At 38.8% G+C, this 27,682-nt stretch overlaps 1 protein-coding gene across 1 annotated transcript in view; it reads left to right on the top strand.

Moving 5' to 3' along the window:
• Positions 1 to 27,682, top strand: part of LOC109401266 (LIM domain-binding protein 2) — a 90,727-nt gene that overhangs the window by 25,129 nt on the left and 37,916 nt on the right. Inside the window, exon 2 of the mRNA XM_062842791.1 lies at positions 9,377 to 10,242. Coding sequence (XP_062698775.1) covers positions 10,236 to 10,242 — 7 coding nt within the window. The 5' untranslated portion in view covers positions 9,377 to 10,235. The remainder of the gene's footprint in view (positions 1 to 9,376; positions 10,243 to 27,682) is intronic.

The raw sequence follows: 27,682 nt of genomic DNA, 5'->3' as shown, positions 1-27,682 counted from the left end.
ATCGCGCGCTGTCAGTGTACACCATGCATACCTTGCCATGCCATGCTATGCCAGCCGTTCGATGATGATGTTGATGATGATGATGATGACGGCTGTGTTGTGTACACTCGGTCGGTTCGGTGTGTATGACGACGGTGATGATACTAGTCTTCAAAAATCACCGTCCGGCTCAACCACAGAGACCGTGTGGTCAGAGTTGCCAGTCAGTGCACGGAGACAAATTTCGTTCGTTTGAAACAAAAATATTCATGTTTATTCGGTAAACTGATAAAATATTTGAAACTAAAAAATTAATTTTTAAAACAAACTCAATTACATATTGATTTTTACAATACCCATTGAAGAACCCCCCGTTCCGCCGTCGAGAACACAAACAAAACTCTCAAGTTCCAGCTGCTCACCAAACAAGATTTCCTCTTGCAAAAAAGGCAAGTTTCACCAAAATTTCCACGAAATCCCATTGATACCGGGAGCGTATGTTATCTACATGATGTTGGGTTTTCCTAGAGAAGGAAATGATTTTGCAAATTTAATTGGAAAACAAATATTTCCGTAAGGCCGACCTGCCACAAAAAAAAAATTACATTTGTTTCTAACATAACCTGTCAGAAGATACATGTTTGTTTCAAAAATGGATTGAATTTGCTTCAAATGTGACGTTCGATTTGCTCCAAACAGTTTTATTTTTGTTGTCAGAACAAATTGACAATTTATTTGAGGTTACCTGAAATATTTTTGATTTTACCATGCTTTTTTCTGCGTGTGTGGGATAACATGACCTCACGCTTATGTTTTAGATGGAATTTAAGCTGTGATTGCAATGTTATGGTCTCAATTATATGATATTCCTGTATGTGTTGTCATTACATCTTAATTAAGACAGTATGTTTTCTAATGTTTTGTTACTACCCTTCGACTGTAATCACCAGGCGATTTGATTGAAGAGTGGATTGTTATCTAGGTACCTATCGTTGATATTTTTCACTCAAACTTTCTTCGAAAATTTTTAGGTCATTTGGCTTTTTACCACTTCTTGGTGTTAAAATGATGTTCTAGGATGTCATTGATATGTCAAAACCAATAACTCATATTTTTCCAGTAAGTATAGGAGTAGATTCCCAATAACTAGACAGAATTCACTTTCATTGAGTGGGACTATACCTTCCTTTTTTTCAATATATGACCTCTCCCGTCCCACAGGGTTAAAATAGCGATTTTTCTTCTTCAGCTTTGAATGGAAACACACAGTATCCTTCTTTATGTCATACATGACTAGCATATATGTGGGAAGTAATTGTAATTCTTGGTATAATGTATTTCCCACAACGCCAGCGAGTAGTGTTTGGAACATTTGACGGCTTCTGCTACTGTTGTTGACCAGATATCTTGACGTTCGTAGGATTCCTGATGGCGCGAACAATGAACTTGCTACTTACATCTCGATAATAGCAGAGAAGATTCAGTAGCTCTAGTAGCTCAGTGTTCCGGGGCTTCCAAAACTACATCTTGGACTGCAAGGAAGCCCGGACTTCCGTCTCTTTGTTTGAATTCAGGCTGCAATAGGAATCTAGTCCGTGAAACAGTTAAACTCAACGGACACGCCGTCAGACTGCAGTTGGAAGGCGCAGCGGATATCAGTGTAATTTTACTAAAAGGCTATAAAAGGTTGTCCAATCGAATAAGAACCCTCAGTCAACGTTGTGAATGGTTCTGGCGACAGCATAGGTCTCATTTTGAAATTACCGTGCTCAATCACTTTGAATGACGTATCCAGTATTTCGTAAGAAGTGTCCAGTGCTTCCTGAGTAGAGGTGAAGTACTGACGATCAAAACGTGATATTATTGAGATCTTTGCTCTACACGGGTTTCGTTAGTTGTTCAAGTCTGCCAAAGTTATTCTTGTTCTCAAGAAATTCAACAGGTCATGGGCTCAACACCGAAGGATTTGGCGTGTAGAATTCCACAATTCCGAGGATACGGGGATCAGTACGAAAACTGGAGCTACAGAGCCCGATTATTCCTGGAAGCGGCTGGTGTTTCGGAAGTGCGAACCCGAAATTTAAGAAGTTAGACCGCAGAGCCAAATCAGTGCTGGTGATCTGCTCAAGTAACACGGCTTGTTTCCCAATCAGTAACAGCATCCTTAATGCACTAAATCCACTAATATTATGGACAACAAAACACAATTACTCCATTGAAACCCAAAAAGCGCAGATTCTGATTCGTTATACAACTTGGAAAAGGACGAACTAAAAAAATATCCATGGACCAACAGTATCAACTACTCACTATACACACTACACCAACCAACAACTCTGTTGATGAATTGCTGTTAAACACGCTATAAAAACTACTAAAGTTAGTCCCTGGTCAAGTTCGCAGGGGTTGACGGTATTAAAGTGAAGGAGTTTCATTTTGATTATTGTAATGTAGTGTTCTTTAGTGAAACATATCACCTTTTTAACACTTTAATGCGCCTCCAACGGTTCATCACGAACCGGCTGCTGCAGATGGAGCATGGCTGATCATATGCATCAGACATGCTCGATAAACACGGAGGATCCGCTGGGGCTTAGTAGAGTCTATTCCCAAGCAACAGTTCCAAGTCGGTTGGATTTGAGATGGTTTTGATGATCGTTACAAATCCTAATAAAAGCATTATAGGATTTGTGACAGGTTTTGGAACCTTTTACAGCCAGCTGACTTCAAAATGTTGTTTGGGCTCTATTTCCCACGTTTCTCGGTTGATTTTGATTAGTAATTTATTGATGTCATAGTTGCTTTTTCGAATTTTTACAATGTTAGTTGGTCATATTTTCTTTAAATAAAGCAATTAAAATCGACCGAAGAATTAATAGTGGGAAGGAGATTTGCAGCACTTAATTGTGCTGATAGATTCGAAGCTAACGTGCGAACACTTGAACGCATTGTTGACGTCAATGCGTTCGACGTGACATTTTGGACAAAAACTGACTGCTTTTTATTAGCTGAACAACGTTACTTGTGTATGACTGTTGACATTCTAGGCCACGCTTGAGAAAATGACATGGTTTATCGAGGTAGGACCGATAGGATAATTGAACGAATTTGAATATTTTTATAGTATTTGTAGGGGAATGAATACATAATAGTTGACAAGCAATCTTTATTATTTAAAAAAATAGTGCAATCAACTGACCAACTTGGCGCATTTTTGTTTATAACACCGCTAGCCATGATGGTCTCCAATAGCGGAAGGTCCGAAAGAGCTTGAAACTATTGAGAAATCATCATGTCTACAGGTCGTAAGCCCTGATAAAGTGTGGAACGTTTTGATGGCTGTGATCCCTGACCATCATGTCAAAACCCAGGGATACCCAAGTGACCATACTGTTAGGGTGTAGGGGTTGCATGTGTGAGGCGCATATATTGACAGGCATTGCTATGGACCGTTAGGGCTGAGTAGGGTCGAAGAATGGATCTACGATTGCTGAATTATACTGAAAAACTCGTGATTCAGCAGTGGTGGCACCGCTTTCCGCTTTTGTTCGGCCTTGGTGGTTTGTGTGGGGTGGTGCGTGTCGGTGTGTGTGTGCTTTGTGCGTGTGGTGCTTACGGCTTCAGCAGGGTGGTTACTTGGGTAGTGTGGGATAATTGGGTTTGGGACTGAGGGGGTCGTCGTTGATAAGGCCGACATCATTGAGTGCTCAGTGTTGGCGGTTGTATTGGTGACGATTTCTTCAGCCTTAAGATCTCATTTATACCACGCACAGATTTTTGGGAAGAGGGAGTACTTTGTAATGCAAGAGAGGGACTTAAACTCTGCGTTACGGGTTGGGCGAGGTCATGCAGATAGACTCAACCCAGGTGACCGTGCGGCTCGGACAGTGATGCATGAATGAGTGCGGTGTGGGTGAGGTGCGCTGCCCTGTGGGTGCAGTTGAGTCCGGGTTGGAGTGGAAAGAGACCCTTCTCTACTCTAGGTCGGGTTCGGTTGTACGGGCGTGGTAGTGTTTGTCTTATTTGTGCCGTGTTGTGCGTGATTTGCGGCTCGAGCTGTGTGGTTACTTGGGAAGTATTGTGCTCTGTAATCTAGATTTTGGTTTTAAGGTGAAGCTAAGGCTGGGCTGTGCCTCGGATTTGTTGGGCGCAGGTCGGGAGAGCTGGTGGCAGTTTGTGCTGGGGGGTTTACTCGATTGGTTATTCACTGATGGTGGCCAGTCGATCGACTTATCGGCGCTGCCTGTCATTTGGTTCTTGGGGTTTGTGCTCTCGAGGTTCGGGGCGTTGCTTCGTTGTATCTTCGCTTTAATACTAATATTCCTTGTTTGATTTAACTGACTGTTTTCTACAGGCGTTTAACTCATTCTATTTCATAGATTGCCAAATTTAAGGGTAATGGTTCAATAGGGTGTTAGCTATCAGAGTGGATTAGAACGAGTTGGCGCCTACAATACACCAACACTGACACACACACTCCAATACTTACACGCACACATGCACCTACAACTAGCTGTAAAAGACCAGTGGGCGGGACAATGGTGCCTACCCAACAGTTGTAGGTGGGGTGTTTGGCTTAGCTACATGACTTGGTCCGGCAAGCCCATAAACATCAATTGGTAGACGTATTGCCTAGTGAAAAGACAACGCAGATGGGCGAAAGCCAGGGGATGCGTTGATAATAGCAGAATAGCAGAAAAATAGTGCAATCAACTGACCAACTTGGCGCATTTTTGTTTACCTCTTAGATGGTATCATGACACTAACAGAAAAATATCAGAAGTTCAGTTACATGTTTCTGTGGGTTTTGGACCGATGACAATTTAAGGACACAAGAGATGAACACAGAGAAGTAGGAAACGAAGAGCGAAATCAATTAGGAAAACAATTTTACGCAGGATTGACTAAATTTAAACATACGGGGTTCGACTGATTCGATAAAAAAAAACAAACATACGAAAACTGACTTAACGAGGAGAAAAACATATTGAACCATACCATAAATCCAAACAAGAAGGCAAATACTAACCGTGTGACCATAACCCCATAACACTACATAGGAAAATCCTGACTGACTGACCAATTGAAACTTTCCCATCTTCTACCGCAACTTTCTGAGTCAGTTTGCAACAGTGTCTTAATGGATATCATTTTCCGCGTACGGCTGGTAAACTGCTTCTGAAAGATTACGTACTCTTTCCTATCTTCAGGTCTAGTGTAGAGGTTTCAACTCTATTCAGAGTGCAGCTAGAAACCTAGCAAAAAAAAAATATAAAAACTACTAAAGTTAGTAACTTTAAAGTTACTTGTTCTTGCTTGCACCTTCTTGCACGAGAATTATCAACAATGTAAAACGTGCAAGTTTCCTGCCACATAAGTTAACATATGTAGTCTGAACAAACAATCAATCATCTAATCAATCCGTTGTCTGTCAATTGATCTTGAAAATCTAAAAAGGATGTCACAATGCTTCTCAAAAAAGTTTGAGATAAAGCCTTCCGCGAAACATCTCTATGAATTTGCATTCATCTTTTTTGTTTCAAATTTCTTGTCAAAGTAGTCTAAGAACCACTTTTAGAGTTTCTAAAAACGCGCATTTTCGTGCGCGGAGAATGTTGCTACGTTATTCCGTTCAAAAGATATTGATGATTTTCTAGAAAAACAATACGCACTCTTCAAGTTATTTTTACTTGAGTTACAAAAATAACACTCTTCTATTTTTTTGGTATGTTTTATAACAACATTTCTTCTTTTGAATGCGGGCAAAAGATTTTTTTTTCTTTGCCCCAACCCATCATATCACCTTTTCAAAAAACTAGGTTTTTTAAAGAATAACCCCTGTAACTATTGAACCAAAAGAGATAACGACCGTTTCAGCGCACGAAAACGCGTCTTCAAATGCTCTACAAGTGTTTCTTGGGCGACTTTGATGATAAATCGAAACTGAAAAAGTTAAAGCCAGAAAACCGATTTTTCTTGAACCACCCTAAGCTAATTGGCTTCTTTAGTGGTGTTGAGATAATTTCATATTCCGAATCTGCATGCCAAACTGAGCCGAAATCCAAATTTTCATGAATTTTGGTGCCCGGGAACCTATTTAAAAATCGATTTAAAGTTTGTATGGGAGCGATTTGTCGAATCACCCCTCGTCGCATTTTGTACTGGGCGGAGCTGTCAAGCAGTTGCCCAGCTGTCAAAAGGTGATTTCAAAAAATCTCTTTGTAATTGAATTTAGGTATCAAAATAAAATTATAAAAATCTGAAAAAAAAATCATACAGGCTTAGAAAAAGGTGCGCTTTCGTATAAAATCAAAAAATCAATACATTATTGTTAATTTGAAAACCCAATCCAGAAAAATATCTCTGGATCGGTCCTTTTTAAAGCTACATAAAAACTGACTTCAGCAAACTTGCTCAAAATTGATAAATCTACAGCTTTTCCGAAGAATGTACATAGTAATTCTTGAAAATAAAAAAGTTTGGTTTCCAATTTCTTTGAAAATATGGACCACCCTAATTTTCATGCACATTGAAAAGAGGGCCTTATTATTAGGGACCAACATATCTAAATACCAAGGTAAGATATTCCCGCAAATGTCAATAATGAGACCCACTAACACATCTGTGTTAGCTATGAAAAGTTGGTGATTTCACTCTAGAATGTCATTATTTCTGCAAAATTTTATTAATTTCATTAGTTTGGACGTTTCTAAATGCTGTAAAACTATGTTTAGAAAAAATGAAAAAAAAAAATAGTCACCGATTTTCAAATGGCGATATTTTCTGATTTATTGCATGGAAGTCACTTTTTTTTATCTAGTGAGATGCATTTGAATAATTGCTTCTATGATGTGAAAGCTTAACTTCTCAAAAAAGTTTGCTAAATAGTGATGTGCCCATAAAAATCTGCGTAAATTTCATAACTTTTTTTTCCCCCTGGGCTTGGATTATATCTTCCAGGAAGCTTTTATTTCAGGCATGTAGTCGATGTGCTTTGCAGTAGTGATTGGAATAGCTGAATGTATAATCAATGGCAAACAATTCAGATCTTCAAGTCATCTGATACAGTTATACTGATCATGATGCTGCATAGTATATTTTATCATTTGTCGAAGTCATTTATGTGCCGGGAAAATATAATTCCATGTTGGTGAGAATATTACAAACTGAGGGAGGGTAATGTGCCCAGTCAGACCCCTGAATGGGCAATGTGGGTTAGTGTATGTATGTGAATGCCATTGAAGGTTTGTAATATTCTCCGAGGCTTTCGAAATCCAACAGGGCGCGTCTCCGGGTTGCGGATAGGGGGAAAAGGGAGATTTTTCGCATTTGTACTGTAATCAGCCAAGGTGATATTATCTCCTATGGTGTTGTAGTGCGAATGAATGATCTCATTCTATGGGAATTCGAACCTTGTAATGTATTGTTTATTAGCTTCAATTTTCTAAGCATGACAAGGTTTTAATACAAACATGTGATGAGAGAATTGCCTAATAGGAAAGTCACATCAGCAAAGCTTTTACATATGCAAATGCTATCCATGGGGTCATGTCTAGCATTTAATATATATGGCAATGACTGGTTCTTACCTAGCAGGGGTACTACAAGACCACGCGGACAATTCGATTAAGGGCTTAATTGGGGATAATATATTTTCCAGAACTAAAGGAACATTTTTTCCGGGTGACTGGTGAGTCGGTGAAGTTAGAAGTTTCCGTTTGTTATAATTGACAAAATATACAATCGGGCGTTTTTTCTTTCTATGACTTGCTTGGCATTTTGAGGATTATTGTTTTTTTTTGGTTTTGGAAGGTATGCGATTCACTATTGAGCCTTAAAATTATTTTGCATCTGAATAGCATTGATATTGTCAAGTCTGTACCAACACCCTGAACCCTCACCAAAATACCCTTTTCCTATCCCATGGCGTTTATGTGGTCAGCAAAGACTATTCAGCCATTACCCCTCCTTATCATCGGCTTTGGACTGACTTGCGCTCTCATTGCCCCACCAAATGCTGCAAAATGAAAATGAATTCACGTTGCTGCATGGCGACTGTTAAAATTTCAGCCAAATCGGATTACTAGAAACCGAGCATCACATCGTCAAACTTGGCCATTTTGTATGAAAAATGGCCGGTGGTCTTATTGTTTTGTCCGACACTGTATGCAAGGTTAATCGGTTCGAAGTAGGGGAACGATGGCTTTGAAAACTTCCGCATTGTTTTATGGGTCATACTATATACAGTTATGTTCCTTATGTCTTACTAATCATAATGCAGTGTAGTTTTTTTTAATCTGATACAAAGATAATATGTTGGGTCTGCAGTCAGCCTAGTGGTTAAAGCTATGGATCACCAATCCGGATACGGCGGGTTCGATTCCCGTTCCGGTCGGGAACATTTTCTCGACTTCCTGGGCATAATGTAACATTGTATTTGCCACACAATATACATACAAATTCATGCAATGCCAGGCAAAGAAGATTCATTGCAAGGCGAACATTCAAGAAATCGAGTTAAGGTATCTCACCAAAAATTTATTGACTTCACTGGGAATCAAACCCAGGAACCTTCACCATTACCTGCGCGTCTACTAACCGGGCTAAGTACGACAATCAACATATTTTCATGCGAATCGTATCATTGATCACCACTAAATAGATCATAACAGTGCCTTTGCTCCCAATAACTATCAATATGCCCTAGTGTGGAGAACCCACCTGGCAACTCTGACAGTGCGGGTTGCTTTCCTATAGGTATATCGGCTACACTTCTAGTGTCAGCGCCTGAAAACCATGGCATTTCGCGTTATATTTTTTCCGTACTTCCAAACTACTACCCTCACACACACGTAACAACACCGTCGTCGTCGACGTCGTCATATTATAGCGTTATTTTTTTTTGCTTTCGTTTCCTCGTTTGATTGTTGGTTGGTTGGTTGATTCGTCGTTGTTGGTTTGCTTCTGGGGGCTGCTGATGGTCGGGTGTCTCCTTCTCATCATCATCATGGTCTTCTTTTTGGCTTACGGATGTTTTTTCTTCTCTTTTTTTCTTTTTTTACTGAAGCTGCGACTCTCATCGCGAACTCCCCGGCTCGGCGCGCGGATTTCGATTGGATTGTGGATGATGATGGGACGACGGTTCATGGCTCCTCACTACGGCGGCCCGGTGCTGCTACGATGCTACTGACTACTGTGCTGGCTTCGGCTGCCCGTTCAATGTTCCTGCTGGTGGCTGCTTGAAGAAGTCAAGTGCCCGAAGAAGTGCGCGCTAGTAGTGTAGAAGAAGAGAGCCGAGAAGAAGAAAATACCTATCAGTGAAACCAAATTTAACGCGAGAAGAAGCACAGAAGCCAAGTAAAGTAAAATAAAAAAAAATCAACTTCTCTACTTTCAGCGGTATAACAGAGCAACACGCGGAATCAGCTAAGCAAGAATCAATAATTCCTACAGTGAAGAAGTGGGAAAGAAAAAAAGTGGAAAAAGTGCAATAATATTATATTTTCTGTGTAATCAAACAGCAGCTTGGGCAGTCAGGAAAACAGTTCAAACCTCGGAAGAAGATAGATAGTGACGGAGGAAACACGCGAGTGTGAAAAGAAGGCGAAAAACTCACTAGATGAGCCAATTTTTTTGACAGAAAACAAGTTAACCGTGCGTTGGGAGGATAAAAATACATACCAGTACGAAGAGAGTGAGATAGTTGAAGAAAAGCGTCAAAAGCTACAAAAAATCGAGATCATTGTGTTCCCAACTTGTTTTCTCTGCCTATTTTTTTTGTTTTCCGGGGCTGTACAGTTAATTAGTGTATTAAGATGAACCGGAATTTGGTGAGTCTGGAGTGTTCGTGCTGCTTTAAAACCAACTATCGCAACGGTTGCAATACGAACCCTGCCCGGTGTGGTTCGTCGCCGTCATCTCACCGTCATCGTCATCAGCATCCCAAAGGAGCAGCAACCGTCGTCGTCATCGTTAGCTCGTTGTTGTCCTCGTAGTAACCAGTCGTAGTCACCACAATACCCACCCCCCCAATTCACGTGCACATAGCATACACACAAAATACCACTGACTGCGTTTCTTGAAGACTACGCAACCGAAGACCAACAAAAGAGCATACGCATCCCTCGTGCCAGAGACATTGTAACTGTTCATAAACCCGACGAAACAGAGCTTTTGTGGTGGAAGAAACAATTGCCGTTTGTCGAACCCCTCTTCGAAAGGAGATTCGGTCGTCGCAGCGCTCTCCGGTTTAGAATATGATAGGTAAGTCCGTTTGGCCCATTTTTATCCCTCTATGTTATGATGAGTTCTATTTTACCGTAATGGTAACGCAAAAATGACAGCAGCAATGGGAATGTAGGGAATTGAAGTATGGATTCGGAATTTGATGGACCTGCGGAGAAATGTTATGTTCATTAACGAAACCATGCTCTTTTGTACTGCCCCTATTCGCATAACAGTCCCATCTTTGCTGAGTTTCCTATTCACATGGGACTGTTGTGCGAATGAGGGCAGTGTAGCTCTTTTGAGTTGTTCTGGGATGGCCTATATTTTGTTTCTGAAAAAAAAACTTACCATTTGCGTTGGGCATTCCTCTGAAATTTCTATCACAATGCAATATTCGGAAAGCATCTGTTGGGCAGGACATAATGCAAGAATGTTGTATGGAAGCCACTGACAGTTTCCTGGAAAAATGTGGATTTTATATGTCGGCAATTAGCCCTTAGACGAACTAATCAATAGCTTGAAATCACGTTAACCAAGAAGAAAAATCTCGGCGAAAGTTCCTGTGTCAAGTTCTGAAGAAAATTTATTGCAGGACGAGGATATCAGAGATATTTATAGAATGAATGGAACATATCTTAAAGGAATTTCTTCCTGTCTTGATGGAATTTGTTTCGGAAGGATGTTTTAAATCAATTCCAGAAGGAAGTTCCTCAAGCAGATTTCCAAAATTATATTTGGGGACATTTGTAAAATACACATATAAGAATAATAAGATTTGCAACTACAACTAAATTGGTGTTATGTGTCATGTGAGTTATACTGAATGACATGACATATAGAGAATGTTTCCATTATGTCCATCATATGTTACAGAAATTTACACGTTTCTTTTAGGAGTAATTTTTGAAAGTATTGTAGAAATTTTCCCCCACAAACTTTCTTCAGGAACTTCCTTCAAGAACATGCTCTAGGTTGTCAGGTAGACCTGACCTTTTTCAAGAGCTTCCTTGTGAACCGCCTAAAAAGCTCTTCAGATAATTTTCATAACCAACATTCTCAAGGATCTTTTTCCAGGAGCTTCCTTCAAAGAAATTCCTCCTAGAATTTCATTCTTAAACTTCCTTCATGGAGTTTATCTTTCAGTAACTAGTGGGGGTTTCTTCAGGAATTTCCTACTTCAAATTTCTGTAGAATTTCCTCCTGAGGATTTCTTGAAGAACACCCTCAACGACCTTATTTTAGAAAATGCCTTATGACGTTTTTTATCATCTATAATAACTCTTTGCAAAAACTGCTTTCGGAGATCTTTCTCCTGGAGTTTCCTTCAAGAATCCCCTTCTTTAAATTTCTAAAGAAATTTGAAGATCTTCCACCGAATAACTTCCTTTCTTCTATGAAAGTAAAAGAAAATCGAGTTCATACTGTTTATTTTTATTTCAACTTGGTACATGTTTGCATCCTTTGACAGATACGTATTTCGGCCTCAACTGTAAGGTCGTCTACAGTGTATCGTAGGGGAAAAGCGGGTAACACCGTCAGGATGGGTAAGCCCGTCACCCCAATGATTTTACCAGAAAACAGTTATTTAGTAGCGTTTTTGCCGCACGCCTTATTTTTTTTTACCATTTTTACTCTTTCGAGACAAATGATACCAAAATTGACCTGTCAAACACGAAGAAAATAAACAAAACAAACGCACGCGTCATTGCACCAACGGCGGATGTAATATTTCGTCGGTAGAATTTAGCTTCTTGAATCAAAAGAAAAAAAAAGAAAAAAAAAAGTGCAGAAAATCACTTTCATCAATCATGTATTCTCATTCGTACTATTCTTCAGTGCCAAGATTCATTGAATGGTCAGTTTCAGCAATTATTCAGAAATTACGGTGTAATTTTAGAAAAGTGACCTTTTCGGGTAAGCCCGTCACTCATCGGCGGGGGTAACACCGTCATGCTCTTCGAAACAAAGGATGTTTGTTTAACTGGCTAGAAATTTCTATTAGATGCCACGCCACTACAAACCGATGACCAACCGTGGAAATTTCTATAGGGGTCGTCCATAAATGACGTAACATTTTAAGGGGGGGGGGGGAGTTGGAGTCTCGGATTATGCTACGAGCCATGTATTACGTATTGGAAAATAGGTTACGAGGGGGAAGGTGGTGTCAAAAATCGTCAAAAAATGTTACGTCATTTATGGACGACCCCATATGGATTTCTCCTGGGATTCCTGCGAGATTTTTTTTTTCTAAGACGTCTTTCAGTAATTCCTACGGTTCCTAATTTATCCAACTAAATCTACTAGGATTTCTCCAGGAGTTCCTGCTTGGACTCTTCCTGTTTCTTCTGAACCTTCCAAGGGCATAATTTGTGGATTTTTTTTTATCCATTGCAAATTCACTAGCGCCGCCTAGTGGCAGAATTCTGAAACACGTGTCCCGTTTTATGTAAGTCTATGTCATACTGATCTACTTTGCCGAAGATAACTTTCTAAATTATTGGAGTTCTGAGATATGAGGTTTAAAAAATTTACATGTTCACTAGCGCCGCCCAGTGAAGGAATTTTGAACTTCGTAACTCATCATCTATAAGTTATTGGCGTATCCAATATTTTTTCCGAAGACACTATTCCTAATTATCAGGATCTTGAGCTGTCACATATCGTAACGTTTGCTTGACAACTTAATAGGGTTCCTGTAGTGCAATAATCTGCTGGTGGCGCCTCTGGCGGCCACGTTACCAACTAATCATATGAACCAAAGTTCGAAATGGTAGATCTTTTCAAGCTTTGCCGAAAAAAGTATTGCGCTATTTCTTAACACACCCGAGATAATTGGCCACACCCCCGAAAAGCCCAAATCCCATAAGCTTAGTCTCCTATTAAGCGGATTCCAATTGCGCCCCCCGATCAGTGATTTTATAAGAGTATCAACTGTAGACCATCACTGCACATCAAAAATGTCTTGAAAATATTTTAAAATTGAAATCTTCAAAAGTATCTTTATAAAAAATATATATGACGGACTTACCCCGTTAGGTGACGACCTTACCCCATAGGGGTGACGGTCTTACCCGCACTGAATTAATAACATCAATATTTACTATGGTTGTGTTATGTACATTGTTCGCAAGAATAAGCATAATTTTACCATTCTAATGCACAAGTCTTATAAAAAACTAATGAATCAAATATTCTGCGTACTAAAAATATCAATTTACGTCTTACATTTATTTTGAAAAATCCGAATGCTTAAGGTGACGGGGTTACCCCTTCCTCCCCTACTTGACTCGACTGAGTCGAGTATATAGCTCGATTTTCTTTTACTTATAGGTATTCCACTAACACGCCCAGGTTCATCATCATCTTTTCATGAAGTTCCTCGCCTTTTTGAAAACGATTTTATAAAGGAAATTACTCAAAAGGGCTTTTGCCTCTTTGAACAAACAGACAAGCAAGTTCCTTAGCCAACATAGACATTGAAGTTCCTTAGAACTTGCTCCATGATGTTTTCCAAAAACTTCCTCAGGGAGCTGCATTCATGATCTTTTCCAGGATCTTCCTTTTTGGGCATTCTTCTGGAACTTTCGTCAGGAATTTCCACCAGGGAGATTCTTCTGAAATCTCCTCCAAAAACGTCGTCCAGCAACATCTTTAGGCTTTTCCTCTTATACCTTTCTGAGAAAACTCCTTTCTGACACTTTCTCGAGGAACCTTCTTCAGGCACTTTCTCCATGAACTCCTGAAAACTTTTTCAAATTTCTTCAGAATGTTTTCTAGAAATTTATATAGGAACTCGCTCTAACAATTTTTTTGAAAACGCCTTTTAAGCACATCGTCTGAGAACTCCCTATAATAACATCGAAATTTTTTTAAAAGAAATTTCTTGAGGAACACCACTAGATTTACCTTTGGGAAGGAGGGTCTCCAGTTAGCCTAGTGGTTAAGACTATGGATCGCCAATCCGGAGACGGCGGGTTCGATTCCCGTTCCAGTCGGGGAACTTTTCTCGACTCCCTGGGCATAGTATATCATTGTGCTTGCCTCACAATATACAAATTCATGCAATGGCAGGCAAAGAAAGCCCTTCAATTAACAACTGTGGAAGTGCTCAAAGAACACTAAGTTGAAGCGAGGCAGGCCAAGTCGCAGTGGGGACGTAGAGCCATAAAGAAGAAGAAGAAGATACCTCGCAGGTTTCTTCTAGAATTTCCCGTAAAATCTTCGTCCAGGAAATTTTCTACAACGAACTTCTTCCACGTATTTTCTTCAAACACCTTGAGAACTCGAAAAACCTTCTCAAGACACTTTCTCCAGGAACATTCCCCAAAAACTCATGTTTCTTTAGGGAGTTTTCTGCAAATTTATATGCAAGAACTTGTTTTATGATTTTTCTGAATACTCTTTTCAAGCACATCGTTCTTTCAAGAAATAATATCCAAGATTTTTTCCAAGAATATTCTTCAGGAAGATCTTCAGCAGCTATATAGGAATATACCCTGTAGGTTTCTTCTGAAACTGCTTTCCTGTAGTTTCTTCAAATACATCCTCCTGAGATTTTATCGAGGAATGTTCTTTGGGCGCTACCTCCAAGAACTTTTTTCTTCCAATAAAATTAGTCAAGTTTCTCTAGGAAGTTCTCTAGAAATTTATATAAGCACTCCCTCTAAAATTTGTCTTAAAGATCTCTTCAAGAACACCGTCCAAGAGCTGCCTTGAAGAATAATATCAATTTTTTAAAGAAAATTTCCCGGGAACACCTCCATAAACAATGTAGGAATTTACGCTAGAAGTAACCTTTAAAGAAGTTCTTGGAGACATTCCTAGATTGAATCCATGAATAAGCTCTGGAGGCAGGTTTTGTCATAATCCTTGACGCAATGTTTCAAGAAACCCTTGGGGAAGGCATTGAATCTCTGCGGAATGACTTAAAGAAACCATAGAGAAATTACTGATTGCTGTAGAATTCATTGAGATAATCGTTGAGTTTTTCATATAACTTCGATATCTATGAAAACTCCCAAGCAGGATTGCTTTTCAGCGAATGTCTTCTTGATATAGTAACCAACTTTATGTAAAAGAGTCACAGTGGGCTTTCCAGATTGGTTAGCATGTTGGTTCACATGAAGAGGCACGTTGGCCAGATTAACATCACGGATGTGATGATCCACAATGCGTCCTAAGCATTTCTGAAGAAAAGGGATCAAACGGATAGGTCTGAAACTCTGCTTCTTTATATGACGTAATAAATTTTACTTTCTTAATTAATGTTTCAGTAATATTCCGCCAAGATTTGGGAATATATCCTGTAACAAAACTGCATACATGTAGTTTTTTTTTTCAAAACATGTTTAAATTAATAAAAAACGGCAAAATAGAATATATTCCATCTGCTCCAGGAAATTTGAAAGGTGTATAAGTGTCCATTCAATCTGTTCCGTAGTAACAACTACAAGAAAAGCATCATGTGCAATCGAAGATGTAGTATTCACACAACGGGGGTACTGAACGAGTATTGCAGAACTCAATGGTACATATTGAGGGATTTGCACAAAAGTGCACGCGGCCTATCGCTTCCGAAAGGTACAGCCGCGGTTTTCACTCCCTATTTACTTCATCCTTATGGGAAATAACATTGCGGCGTTTCCTACGGTGCGGCTGTTCCTTTCGAAAACGATAGACCGCGTGAACTTTTGTGCAAAGCCCCTTTTTGAAACATTTCAACGACCGCGCGGTGTTTACGTTTCAAGAAATCTGACAATATTACCCTTTACTTTAATTTTACCAGATTTGCTGGTATGTCTGAAACGAAGAAGGCACAACATGTTGCTAATTGACAAATTGAGAGATGAAATTTGTCAATAAGCAACATTTTGTGCCTTCTAATTACAATTTTTCCAGTACATTCCAGAACAGGGAAAGTGAAATCGTCATTCGGCAAATAAAGTTCCTTCACTCGGAAATCCTTAGCTTTCGTTAGGATTCTGTTTTACTGATTGATTTTACTCAAAGTGGAAACATTTGTACCAAGATTTTTTCCAGAAGGAACGTTCAGCAGACTGGAAAGCTTTCTGGTAGGCCTTGCGAGACGCCCTGAAAGCCTCGAAACCAGCCGGACACCGTCTGTTCCAACTCTTTCTACATTGTTTCCTGAGCTTGGCCAGATCAGACTTCCGCCAAGGGGTTCCCTTTGTGATCTTCACAGACCGCAGAGGGCAAGTTTCTTCAAAAGCTTTCATGATGAAGAACGTTTTAGTATCAGCGGCAACATCTCTAAATCACTTGGAGTGTTAAAAGATGGTGATATCCATGACATTTGACCGCAACTAAATCGGTAAAGCAATCCCAGTTGCTAGACCGGAAATTCTTGAAAGGCAAAGCTCTTCTGCTGACACGTATGCCAATATGTCACCTCGTGACTAATTCTGCTAAAGCTAAGCGTTATGCGCTAGGGACAATGGAAATTCGCGAAATTTACCTCTGGCCGCGAAATGTGAGAAATCCCACGAAATGCCGCGAAAATTGACAAAATTGTGAACATGCCTTATAAATTTCCACCAATTTCAACTTTCTATACATAAATTGACTGATATCTTTTGACAGTGGTAAGTTATACATGATTCTGTATCGCATAATACAAGTTTACTGTATTTTCAATGTGTATACTTCTTTTCTAATTTTTCATCAAATTTGTTACTTTTTCGATGAGTTCATGATGAGACCTCTAAAACCCAAGTGAATTATTTTATTGACATGCAAAATTAAAGTTTTCTTCAGCAAAACAGTCAAAAATATGGGACCGCGACGTGCCGCGAAATTTACAATAGTAGACCGCGAAATTTAAGAAATTTTGCCGCGAATTTCCATTGTCCCTAGGCCTAACACTTCTCTAGCAGATACCATGACGGTTGAGCTTGAGCGGTTGCCTATGTTAAGTAATCCAAGATCTTTTGTAGTCCATCAAATTCGAGCCTCTGAAGTGGTGTTCCTCTCAAGACATTTTTGCTTGTTAGTATTTCATTAAACCTCCTCCTCTCTTCTTCTTGGCGTAACGTCCTCACTGGGACAAAGCCTGCTTCTCAGCTTAGTGTTCTATGAGCACTTCCACAGTTATTAACTAAGAGCTTCCTCTGCCAATGACCATTTTGCATGTGTATATCGTGTGGCAGGCACGAAGATACTCTATGCCCAAGGAAGTCAAGGAAATTTCATTAAACCCTCCACACTATTCATCCTTAGGCACGATAAGCAAGCATATAGCCGCACCAAACCGTGAATTAGGAGTCACTGATTAGTGTACCTTTTGCCATCGTAGCAGGCGGTCCGTAGTGTTATTATTAGTCAATAGGATATAATCGGTGAATGGAGCGGACCTGGTGTGATGGTTAGAACACTACACTTGACTATCACGCCGTGGACCTGGGATCGAATCCCACTCCCGACAAACTCGCAAAATGTGAGTTCTTCCTTCGGAAGGGAAGTAAAGCGTTGGTCCCGAGATGAACTAGCCAAGGGCTAAAAATCTCAAGCGACGGATCGCTTTGCGATCTTCGGCAAAGTTTTTCGGCATATCCTAGGCTATACTTAAACGTCATTAGTTACATGACATTAGACAAAAGAATTCAACTTATGATTAAAATGCAAAAAAGTACGCTTTCCTATACAAAATTCCATACAAATTTCAATCGCAATGCGGAATACGGGGAAGCAACCAATCGCTCCCAAATTTTGTAAAGTTGTATTGGATGATAATATAGATTGAAAAAGCTTTGTTCCGGGCTGATACGATCAAATTTAAAGTTTCTCCATACAACGTTGACCCACTCTAATGAATAGTTATCCAATGTGCATTGTGTTTCGCTAGAATAAAAAATCCATTGGTTACCAACATTGAATCGTTAGTAGTTCTTCAAAATCGAAATGCATCTCGACCTCCATTAATGCAATAAGTTCACCTTGTTTAACAAGCTCTGAAAAGCCACAAGTTGAGTGCAACCCTCCAAGCTCTTAAATTCCGATTTTATCCAACACTCAGAGAAAAAAAAACAAAAAAAAACTTTTTGCATACGCCAAGTACGCAAAAAAAACTTTTCAATGAATGAAGCCTCTTCTGAAATTCCTGTTTGTTTACATTCGGATCATGCGCCGTTCCTCGCGCAAATATTCCGTTTCGAATCCGACAGGAGACTATTACACAGTGTTGTGCTGCTCCAGCAGCAGCAGCATTGGCACATAGCATTTCACTGTCACCCGACTGTATCCTCCCGCGTGTCGTAGTCACACGGACGGAAGAGCCTGTCTGCCCTTTCCACCACCATCACCGGTACGCACCAATACATGCCTCAGCGCAAGGTGGCGCATAGTGACCGTAATGCTTGCCGAATGTGATAAAAATTTAAAATCATCTGTAAATTTCAACTAGATATTGATAACATAATCGTATCACGAAACATGCTTGCTTACCAAAGGTAGAAACAAAAAGTAAAATAGGCGGGAAGATGAAAAAAAAAACAAATAAAATTATGAAGATACAAAAGACGAATATGAAACAGGGAAGCTGAAAGACAGGAAATGGAAGAGAGAAAATAAATGATAAAAAAATCTAGTTATACTAAAAATAGAAAGAACAGATGGTAAGAGTAAAGAAAATGAAAAATAAAAACATTAGGCAGAAAAATGATAAACGTAAAATGTAAACAATAGGTAACTAAAGATAAAAATCACTAAAGATAGATGATAGAACTTCGAAAACTTTACATATATTTTATTTATATATTTGTTTCAAGAAAGTAATAAACTTCAGTTTTGTTAGTTTTTCACTAGCCTCAGGCCACTGTGCGCTCAATCGCTGGAAAAAGTTAGCCATCCTGCCGACGATTGAGGTGACAACGACGACGACGACGACGATAACTAGGTGAAACATTTCTTTTCTGACAGAAGAAGTGAGTGACGGAAAAATCTGTTCTGTAGTGTTTTCATAAGCTAACATCATCGTCGACTGCATTATTTGAATCAAAGTAGCAATAAGCAGAGGATCGTTCAACAGGAGATTCTGAGCTAAGAGTGTGGCTTACGGGTGTATTATTGCTAGTAAACCACATTAACATATAGGAATAGGGTGATGTTTCAATTCGCGCTGATCTTGCTGTAAGTTGTCTCTTGGTAGTTGCTGTTATCACTGTCCAGCATCGCGATGGACAAACTTCTATGCATACAACACTTCCTGCAACAACTTATGCAACAGCAGTTTACAATCATAATAAGCCATACAATCAAACTTCAGCGGTTTCAGTTAAGGATGCACAAAATCATTTCTTTCTTGTCTGGTTGGAATTTTGTATGGAATGGCTCCGTTTAAGCATGATTTCAACACATTATTTTTATTCTTATTAACGAAATGTTTAACACGAGGCTTGTTAAGCTCGGGACCCACGACTTTACTTCCTTTCCGATGGAAGAACCCATATTTTGAAAGTTTGTCGGGTGTGGAAAGTTGTCCAGGGTTAGAGTTCGAAAAATACATGGATCATCGTCGATATATTTGTTGGATCACTATTTTATAACATCCTTAAGGACAAACGTCTTGAAATCCTGCTTTAACTGTGCATCAGAACTTTAGACGCACAAATCTCAAAAAGCAAGTTTCAAACAACACTGCATTTTATTATTCTGTTCTTGCTCACTTGTAATAAGCTTTAAATAAGAAGCTCAGGTGCGCCGATTTTGTTTACGAAGAGATTTGGGCTTTCGAAATCGTGAGTAGGTGCCAAAGTCGGCCATTGTGGAGGCCATTTTGGAATTCTAACAAGTCTGTCCTTAAACAGAGAAAGCAGCATGATTATGAAGCAGCCATGGCTTCCGAATCACACAATTTTTAATATTATTTAAATGTTTGTTTAGCAAACGTTCATTATAACAACAAACAATTGATGCACACATAGGGTTGAATATCAGGTTGGGAACGTCTGGGCTAACTGAGTGCAACTGATCTCAGAGGATCAGACAAGGTATGAAATAAAATACACCCTGAAAGAGAGAGAGAGAGAGAGAGAAAGAGGGCGCGAACGAATGGAATCAGTTGTGCCGACATGCGTACAAATACATACATACACAGAAACTACCGATGTTGTATGAGAAAAGGATTCCCGCTCGTTATTATCATTTTTTTTTTAGTTTTTCGTTTCGCTCTGTTCTCGTTTGTGACACAGTGGGGTAGATGGGTGTTTAAATGGGAATCTGCTAATATTGGTGCCACATTTCTTTCAATTAGTCCAAAAAAATATTCGTTGTTCAAACATAATTTCAAACAATACTTTCAACATTAATTTTACAGGAATTTTAAATTTGAAGACTGTAGAAAGTTTCTGTCAGGAATCGATCAAGCGATTTTTTGAGCGATTCCTTTTGAACACGAATCAGGGATTTTTCGTGTTTTTTTTTAATCGGATGAAGTGAAACGGCTTGGTGATATGCCATCCACTTGCGAGACAGTGATTTAACGTAATTGAATGTGAAGTGTGAAGTTTGTTTCATTTTATAGTAACTCACTCGATTTTCATCGATTTAGTTCGTAAGTGCATCTCATAAGAAGACTCTTATGGGGCTACGTCAGTTCAGCAGTAACAGCAATTTATTGATTTCGGTAGACCTCCGGAGCCGTCGGTTAATCATTACGGAAAGTATCGTAAGTGTGACCCTTCCGGCGTGCCGAACCGGGCCCCAGTTTGAGTGGAATTTCTAGGAACCATTGTCCTTGTAACGCTGTTAGTTTTGGTGTAGAATGTACTTAAAAATATTACATTTTTTTTTAAATGCTCCAGGAAGATGTTTTAGAGTTGAAATATCAGGTGGCATTCAGGACAAAATAATGTATTAGAAACAACATTTAAGATAGGAATTGAGAAGATATTGCAGTGGATTTTTACCTCAATTTGTGAAAAAAAAAACTTTGAACAGTAGTGTAACATGAATGTCTAATATGAATTTTAGGAGAAACTCTAGAGATTTTGATCAATTTCTGAAGGCGTTGCTTGGCTCTTTCTGACTTATTCGTGAAACTTCCAAACTTTCTGTGGTGTTTTCTTTGTCTAGCAATTCCTGGTAGAGTTTTCAGTATAATTTATCAATTTCTAAAAATTTTGGAATGAATTTTGAGATATCGTAGTATTTTTTGTGTTTTAGCCAAAACAATAGTAGTGGATATTTCGGAAAATTTTAAAATAATTGAACCGAATCTTTGTAATACGCGAAAAAAACCGTTCAGATAAACGTGAACAAACAAACGTAAACATGAGAATAAGCAGATATACACCGTGAACTGGAACTAATGCCAGCTGTCAATATGGGCGTTCTAGAGAACGTGAAATCTAGTTCACGGTGTATCAGGTATCAGAAGGCCGGCTCCAGAGGCACGTTATCCTCCATTTGGGACATTTTTGCCATCGCCAAAATAACAGCCTATTTCATCATCTACCTGTGGGAAAAGGAAGGAAAAAAGATTTGGATGGGGATAGGGACAGGTAGGGAAATAGGAAAAATACCCTGGACGAGGGTACTAACTAACGCACAAGCGTACCACAGTGGGTTCAAACAGCGCCCTGGAAAGGGCACTGCGAAAGAGAGCTTTTTACCACAGCGGGTTAGAAACAAAAGAATATCCTGAAGTTTCAGGTTTCTGAAGTCAGTTTCACTTAATGAGTGTTTACCGAATATTCGGAAACCAGTAAGGTCTTGGACCATTTGGGCTGGGAGACTTATTTCGGGCTGCTATAACTCAGTCAATTTCAAACCGATTAACATGAATTTTTGAACATTGCTAGATACTGTACGTATCCGATGGTGTTCCAAAATTCAAGTCAAGCGGTTCAATATTGACTGAGTAATCGCAGCAAGTGCCCAATATAGGTTCACCTGCCAGTTTTCCGAACCTAAAATTTTTCCTCAAATATGTGGTAAAATTTACATAAGCGACCCGATTTTGTCAGCCCCTTTTCGGAACACATTTTCTGCTCTCTTCAAAAACTTAAATAGTTAGGGTAAATCGGGGTAATTTGGCCACCTTAAGCAAAAGTCGATTGAAGATGCAGAAAACAACGTTGAATTTCTCGTACATCGTATGGTCATAATGTTTCTGATAATACTATACTAGTTGCATAAAAATATCATAGTCTAATCGTGTTGAAATGCAAAAAATAAGTTTTTGAAAAAAGTGTTGTTTTTGGGTCGATTTTGAACCGTCGGGGTAATATGAGCACCCTATTTTCAATTAAGAATTTATATCGCCTAATACAATACAAACTTAATATGCTTCGCTTGATGTTGAATCATATAGTATTAACTTGAAGTGTACAGAAAACAAACTAATTTGAAAGTAATCTATGGTATTTAAACAAGAGAAGTCTTATGAGGTGTTTTTGATCAGCCCTCTTCGGGGTAATTTGGCCAACAATTTTAAATTTTATTTTTCTTATTTACTTTGAGACTATATTACTTCGTTCTAATGTTTCAATCGCTTCAATATCAGGCCAGTATTGGAGCTCCTAGATGGATTTTCAAAAATTACTACATTTTAGGTGATTTTCCAGTGGTGCTCAAATTGCCCCATTGGCCAAATTACCCCGACTACCCCTATTCAAACTTTTTATGCCTCTATGTTCTGCATTTATCATCATGATAAATATGATAAATTGCTTAAAATGTGATCGTAAGATAATGAGAGCAAAAAGTTTTGCGACGAACTTTTTGCTCTCATTGGGGCTGACAAAATCGGGTCATAACTGTATGTTTCCAGCAAGAAAATACTTTAGTATTCCTTTTGAAATGATTGATCCAATATTTTTGCTAAATCATTTCTAATCTGGATTTTTTGAAAAATTTCAAAAATGATTTCACCGAAAAAAAAAAACATTTCATGAATTGTTTCGAAATAACTTTCGAAAATTCTGACAGATTTTCAAACCAGAACATCTTAAAAAATGTTCAGACAATTCGCAGCTGAGAGGTTGACTGTGGATGAATTTGGTTTGGCTTCTAGTCTGTATAAGTTGCTATGCGAATTTATGTTCTTGTTACTAACGTTTCGATCCCAACTCCTTGATTTTTCTAGGAATTATTCTTCGGATTGCTCCAAGGATTTCCTCGGGAATTCCTCCTAGGATTAGTCCAAAACAGCAGCAATTTCGAAAGGGATTTTTATAGGGACTTCGTCAGAGACTGTTGGAAAAACTAATCCAGTAATTCCTTCAAGCACTATTCCAGGGGAAAAGCACTAATATTAGAATTTCTTCTGGATCAGAGGTTCCCAAACTTTTTGCTATCGCGGCGCCCTTTGACATTTCCAAAAATGTCGCGGCGCACCAAAGTTTTTAACAAAGTTTTTTTTTTTTGGGCAACTTACAGTGTGCAAGACAAATTTGTAAAACACTTCTCTAATATCATGTTTTCAGAATTCAATATTTGGAAAACTAACTATTTTTTTAAATAAATTTCTCAAAGATAGTTCAAATATTTGTAAGATTTCAAAATGCATGTTGATTTCATCATAGAAGTTTTAAAAATAAGAATAAACTCAGATGTGAAGTAAAAACAAGCTGCTGAAATTCAACAATTCAACTACAAATTCTAAACCGTTTGCAATAATTAAAGAATTCTTATTGAATGAAAATGACTACACAGAACTTGACCAAAGCATCAACTTTTTGCGGAAATTGCAAAGCAACACTTTAATTTATTTTGGAAAATTTCGGCAAACTGGGACATATGAAGGGATTGTAAAGACCTGCCAGGTGGGCTTTGATTGAACTTTTTCATAAATTTCAACTTAACCCTTTGGGCCTGAATTGGCCATATATGACCCCATTGATGAAACCGAGCATAACAAACTTATTCAAGTTCAGCGAGGTTGCGGCAGTAATACTGATGAAACAGTCCAATTCAAAAACGTCAAAGCTAGCTCTTCACATTACCAGATCGGCAAACCTGCATGCCGCTAAGCTGTTCCGAAGACCTTGTTATTATTCAGAAAAGAACGTAAATAATGTTCTTGAAATTAAAAACTTTGGATAAGTTATAGTAAAATCAAAAGCTAAGCTGAATTTTAAAAATTCCAAAAACCATTTCAAAAACTTGAAATTTTAAAATGTTGTTTCAATTGATATATTTAAAAAGGATACCAGAAATTCTATGGAACAATCGAAGAGTCAGGAAGATTAAAAAAATGTGAGCGACAAAAGTTTTACTAATAAAAAAAATTAAAGGTGTTCCGCAATACAAATAAAGAGTTTGTTTTTTTTTGTTTCGTCACAAAAGCCAAAATCCTGCGGCGCACCTGGGAAAGGTTCGCGGCGCACCAGGGCGCCGCGGCGCACAGTTTGGGAAGCACTGCAGATTCTGGATGGTTTCTGAGATTCCCCCATAAATTCTTCCTGTGATTTCTTCAGGGATTTTTTTAAATTTTTTTTTTTCATTCTAAACAACATAACCTAATTTACCTAATTGCCTATGTGCTGCTTTCACTTTCTACTCTGTCCATGGTAGTATGATGAGCACGAGGATGATGATGTGTGGCTGCTGTTCCTTTTCCAGTCCGATTGAGGGTCCATTATTAGTTGCCATTTCGCCGATACCGGGTCCGTTAGAGCTATGAGAGCTCAGAAGAGGGTCAAGTGCCAGTCGCTCCTGGGGGGGATAAGAGCAACTGACACAAGTGCCGGGGCTGGGATCGAACCCATGCCCATCCGCTTATGATGCAAACGAGTGACCACTTGGGCCACGGGCCCCGGCATCTTCTTCAGGGATTACTCGTAGGATTCTTTCATAGATTTATTTTTTAGGGTTTAGGCTGATACAAGTTTATTTTTGACTTTTTGTCCCCCCCCCCCCCCCCCCATTTTAAAAATTTTTGGATTTCGCATTTTGAGGGGGCAGATGAAAATTATTTATCAAAATATCGGGTCTTGCTGAAAATTCTTTAACAAATCCGATGAGTTTTTATTATTTTTCGGAATAAATGCTTTATTATTTTTATCCCCCCCCCCCCTCGACCAGCCAAAGTTTGGTGGGACAAAAAGTGAAATAAATATTTGTAACGGCCTTATTACGAAAAAATAATAAAACACTACAAATGCATATTGAAATATAACATCTTTACTTGTTGGGTTTAATCACCGACACGACGAAGAGGAAACGAGACGAGAGGACGCGCACCACAACCGCATAGTACCCTACTAGACAGTGGTACGTGATCTCCCAGCTGGATAGGAGGTAGCATCAGCTGCGGCGATCAAATTGTGAGTTGTGGGGTGAAAAAATGAAAATGTATAAATCTTGTTTAATGTTATTTTTTTGTAATAAACTTGTAGGCGTCTGAAGATGGCTGAAAAGTGATTAGGCCGAAACGTCACGCAAAAAACGATATTGTTTTACTCGTTCACCGATAAATATCAATAAAATAGATATATAATATAACATCTTGTTGTGGAGCACTACAAATGCGTAATAAAATAGGACATCATATAGGGTGCGGGCACCGGTTTTGGCCAGTCTAAGGGAAATCATTTTTATAAAAATAACCAATAATCCTATGAAAACAACCAATGTGTCAAATGAAAGGTTTCATTCTATATTTTGAAGAAAAAATGCAGAAATCAAGCCAATGCTTGATTTTTGTATTAAAAGTGTCACTGGCCAAAATAGAAGTACTGCCGCAGTTTTGGCCATATTCTTAAGTTTGGTTTTGGCAGTTTTGGCCAAATTAGAAGCACCCTGGCCAAAATAGATATATGGGAGCTAATTTTTTATGGAAATATATTTTTTTCTTGAGGTTTTTAATTAAAATGTGGTTTTCACAGCTGTAATCATCATATTGTATTAGGATTTACTAGTAAAAAATAGATTTACGCCGATTTAGATCGCAATAGGCTCAATACCGCACTATGGCCAAAACTCCGGACTGGCCAAAAACTGAAGCTTCTACCCTATGGACAAATACACATCACAGAACATATATTTTGCCCTGTTACCCTGTTGGATAACAATTTCCAATCGCAAGATGACGAGGTTTGATAAATTGTTGGTTCATCAGTCAATCCAGTAGTCGTATTTTATCTGGCAGGTTGCCTTTTGTTCGCAGCATTATTTGCTTTCATAGCTTGAGTTTTGTCTAGGAATTTCTAATCCTTAAGGAGGCATCTCGATTCAGGTTTTAATACGAGACTTACATTTTGATATCCCTGATAGGGAACGATTTTTATATCTAATAGTTGATTTTTTCCCGAAATGGCCTGTATGTAGGCCATCAAAATGGGATTACTGAGATCTCGTAGTGCTCTATTACTCCGGAACACTATAAATATGCTGCTAAACTCAGGAAAATGCTTACATGCTAAAATAGTACATTTAGCACACAATAAAATCAGTTTCGTACCTTTCAATTCCGCCCTATTTTGCTTATCCTTTGACAGATACGCGTATTTCGAGTACCACTTGTAATCTTCCTCAGTGACAGTTATCCACTGAAGAAGTCATCGCATTCACCTCGTTTATATACTAAAATCCGCTTATATACTAAAAGCGGGATGAATGCGATGATTTCTTCAGTGGATAACTGACACTGAGGAAAATTACAAGTGGTACTCGAAATACGCGTATCTGTCAAAGGATAAGCAAAATAGGGCGAAATTAAAAGGTACGAAACTGATTACACTCATTCGAAGAGGGTATTCTGCTTATTGGGTTCGAAAAGTCGGTACAAGAACAAAATAAAACTTGTAATAGGTTTCTCTCATGAATTCATATTGGAATCTCTCTTGGGATTTTTTCTGGAATTCCTGCTGAAATTTCTTCTTAAATTCATACCTTATCCTTTCAGGATTTTTCCAAATATTCTCCCAGGATATCCGTCTGATACTGGGATATTGCTATAACCTCCCTCAAGAAGACCCAAACCAAGGGTCGAAACGTCGGATGAAATAGTATCACCCCGCTTACAATTTCACCGGACCGAAAAGCCAACCATAAAGGAATAACTCTGCTAATTCGTCGGTCGTTTCCACAATCAGCTCTCCCAGGATATTTTTCAGGATTCTTCTGCAGATATCACCAGCCTGGAATTCCAAAAAATTTCTAGGAAGTTTTTTTTAGAGATTTCCGATTTCAGAATTTGTCAGGGATTCCTTCAAGAGTCCTCCAGTGGTTCCTCGGGAATTTGTCCAGGCACTTCCTACAACGATTTTCTCAGGGATTCTCCCTTATCCTTTCTTTTGGAAATTCTTCGGTGTTCTATGTATGTAGAAATTCCTGCTGGGATTATTCCACAAATTCCTCCAAATATTCCCTCAAGAAGAATTTTCCGTGGAAAGCTTGCTATTTTCTATTCTTACCTTAGCTGTTCTTTCCACCATAGTATAAAGCAACCGCCCGTTCAATTTATTGGATTTGCTATTTTATTTTCTTATACCGAAAAAAACTTGTAAAAATCAGG

This window comes from Aedes albopictus, chromosome 3 (assembly GCF_035046485.1).
Source record: "Aedes albopictus strain Foshan chromosome 3, AalbF5, whole genome shotgun sequence".
Taxonomy (NCBI): domain Eukaryota; kingdom Metazoa; phylum Arthropoda; class Insecta; order Diptera; family Culicidae; genus Aedes; species Aedes albopictus.
The sequence above is the reverse complement of the archived record's forward strand: the minus strand, read 5'-3'. Positions and strand labels throughout refer to the sequence as shown.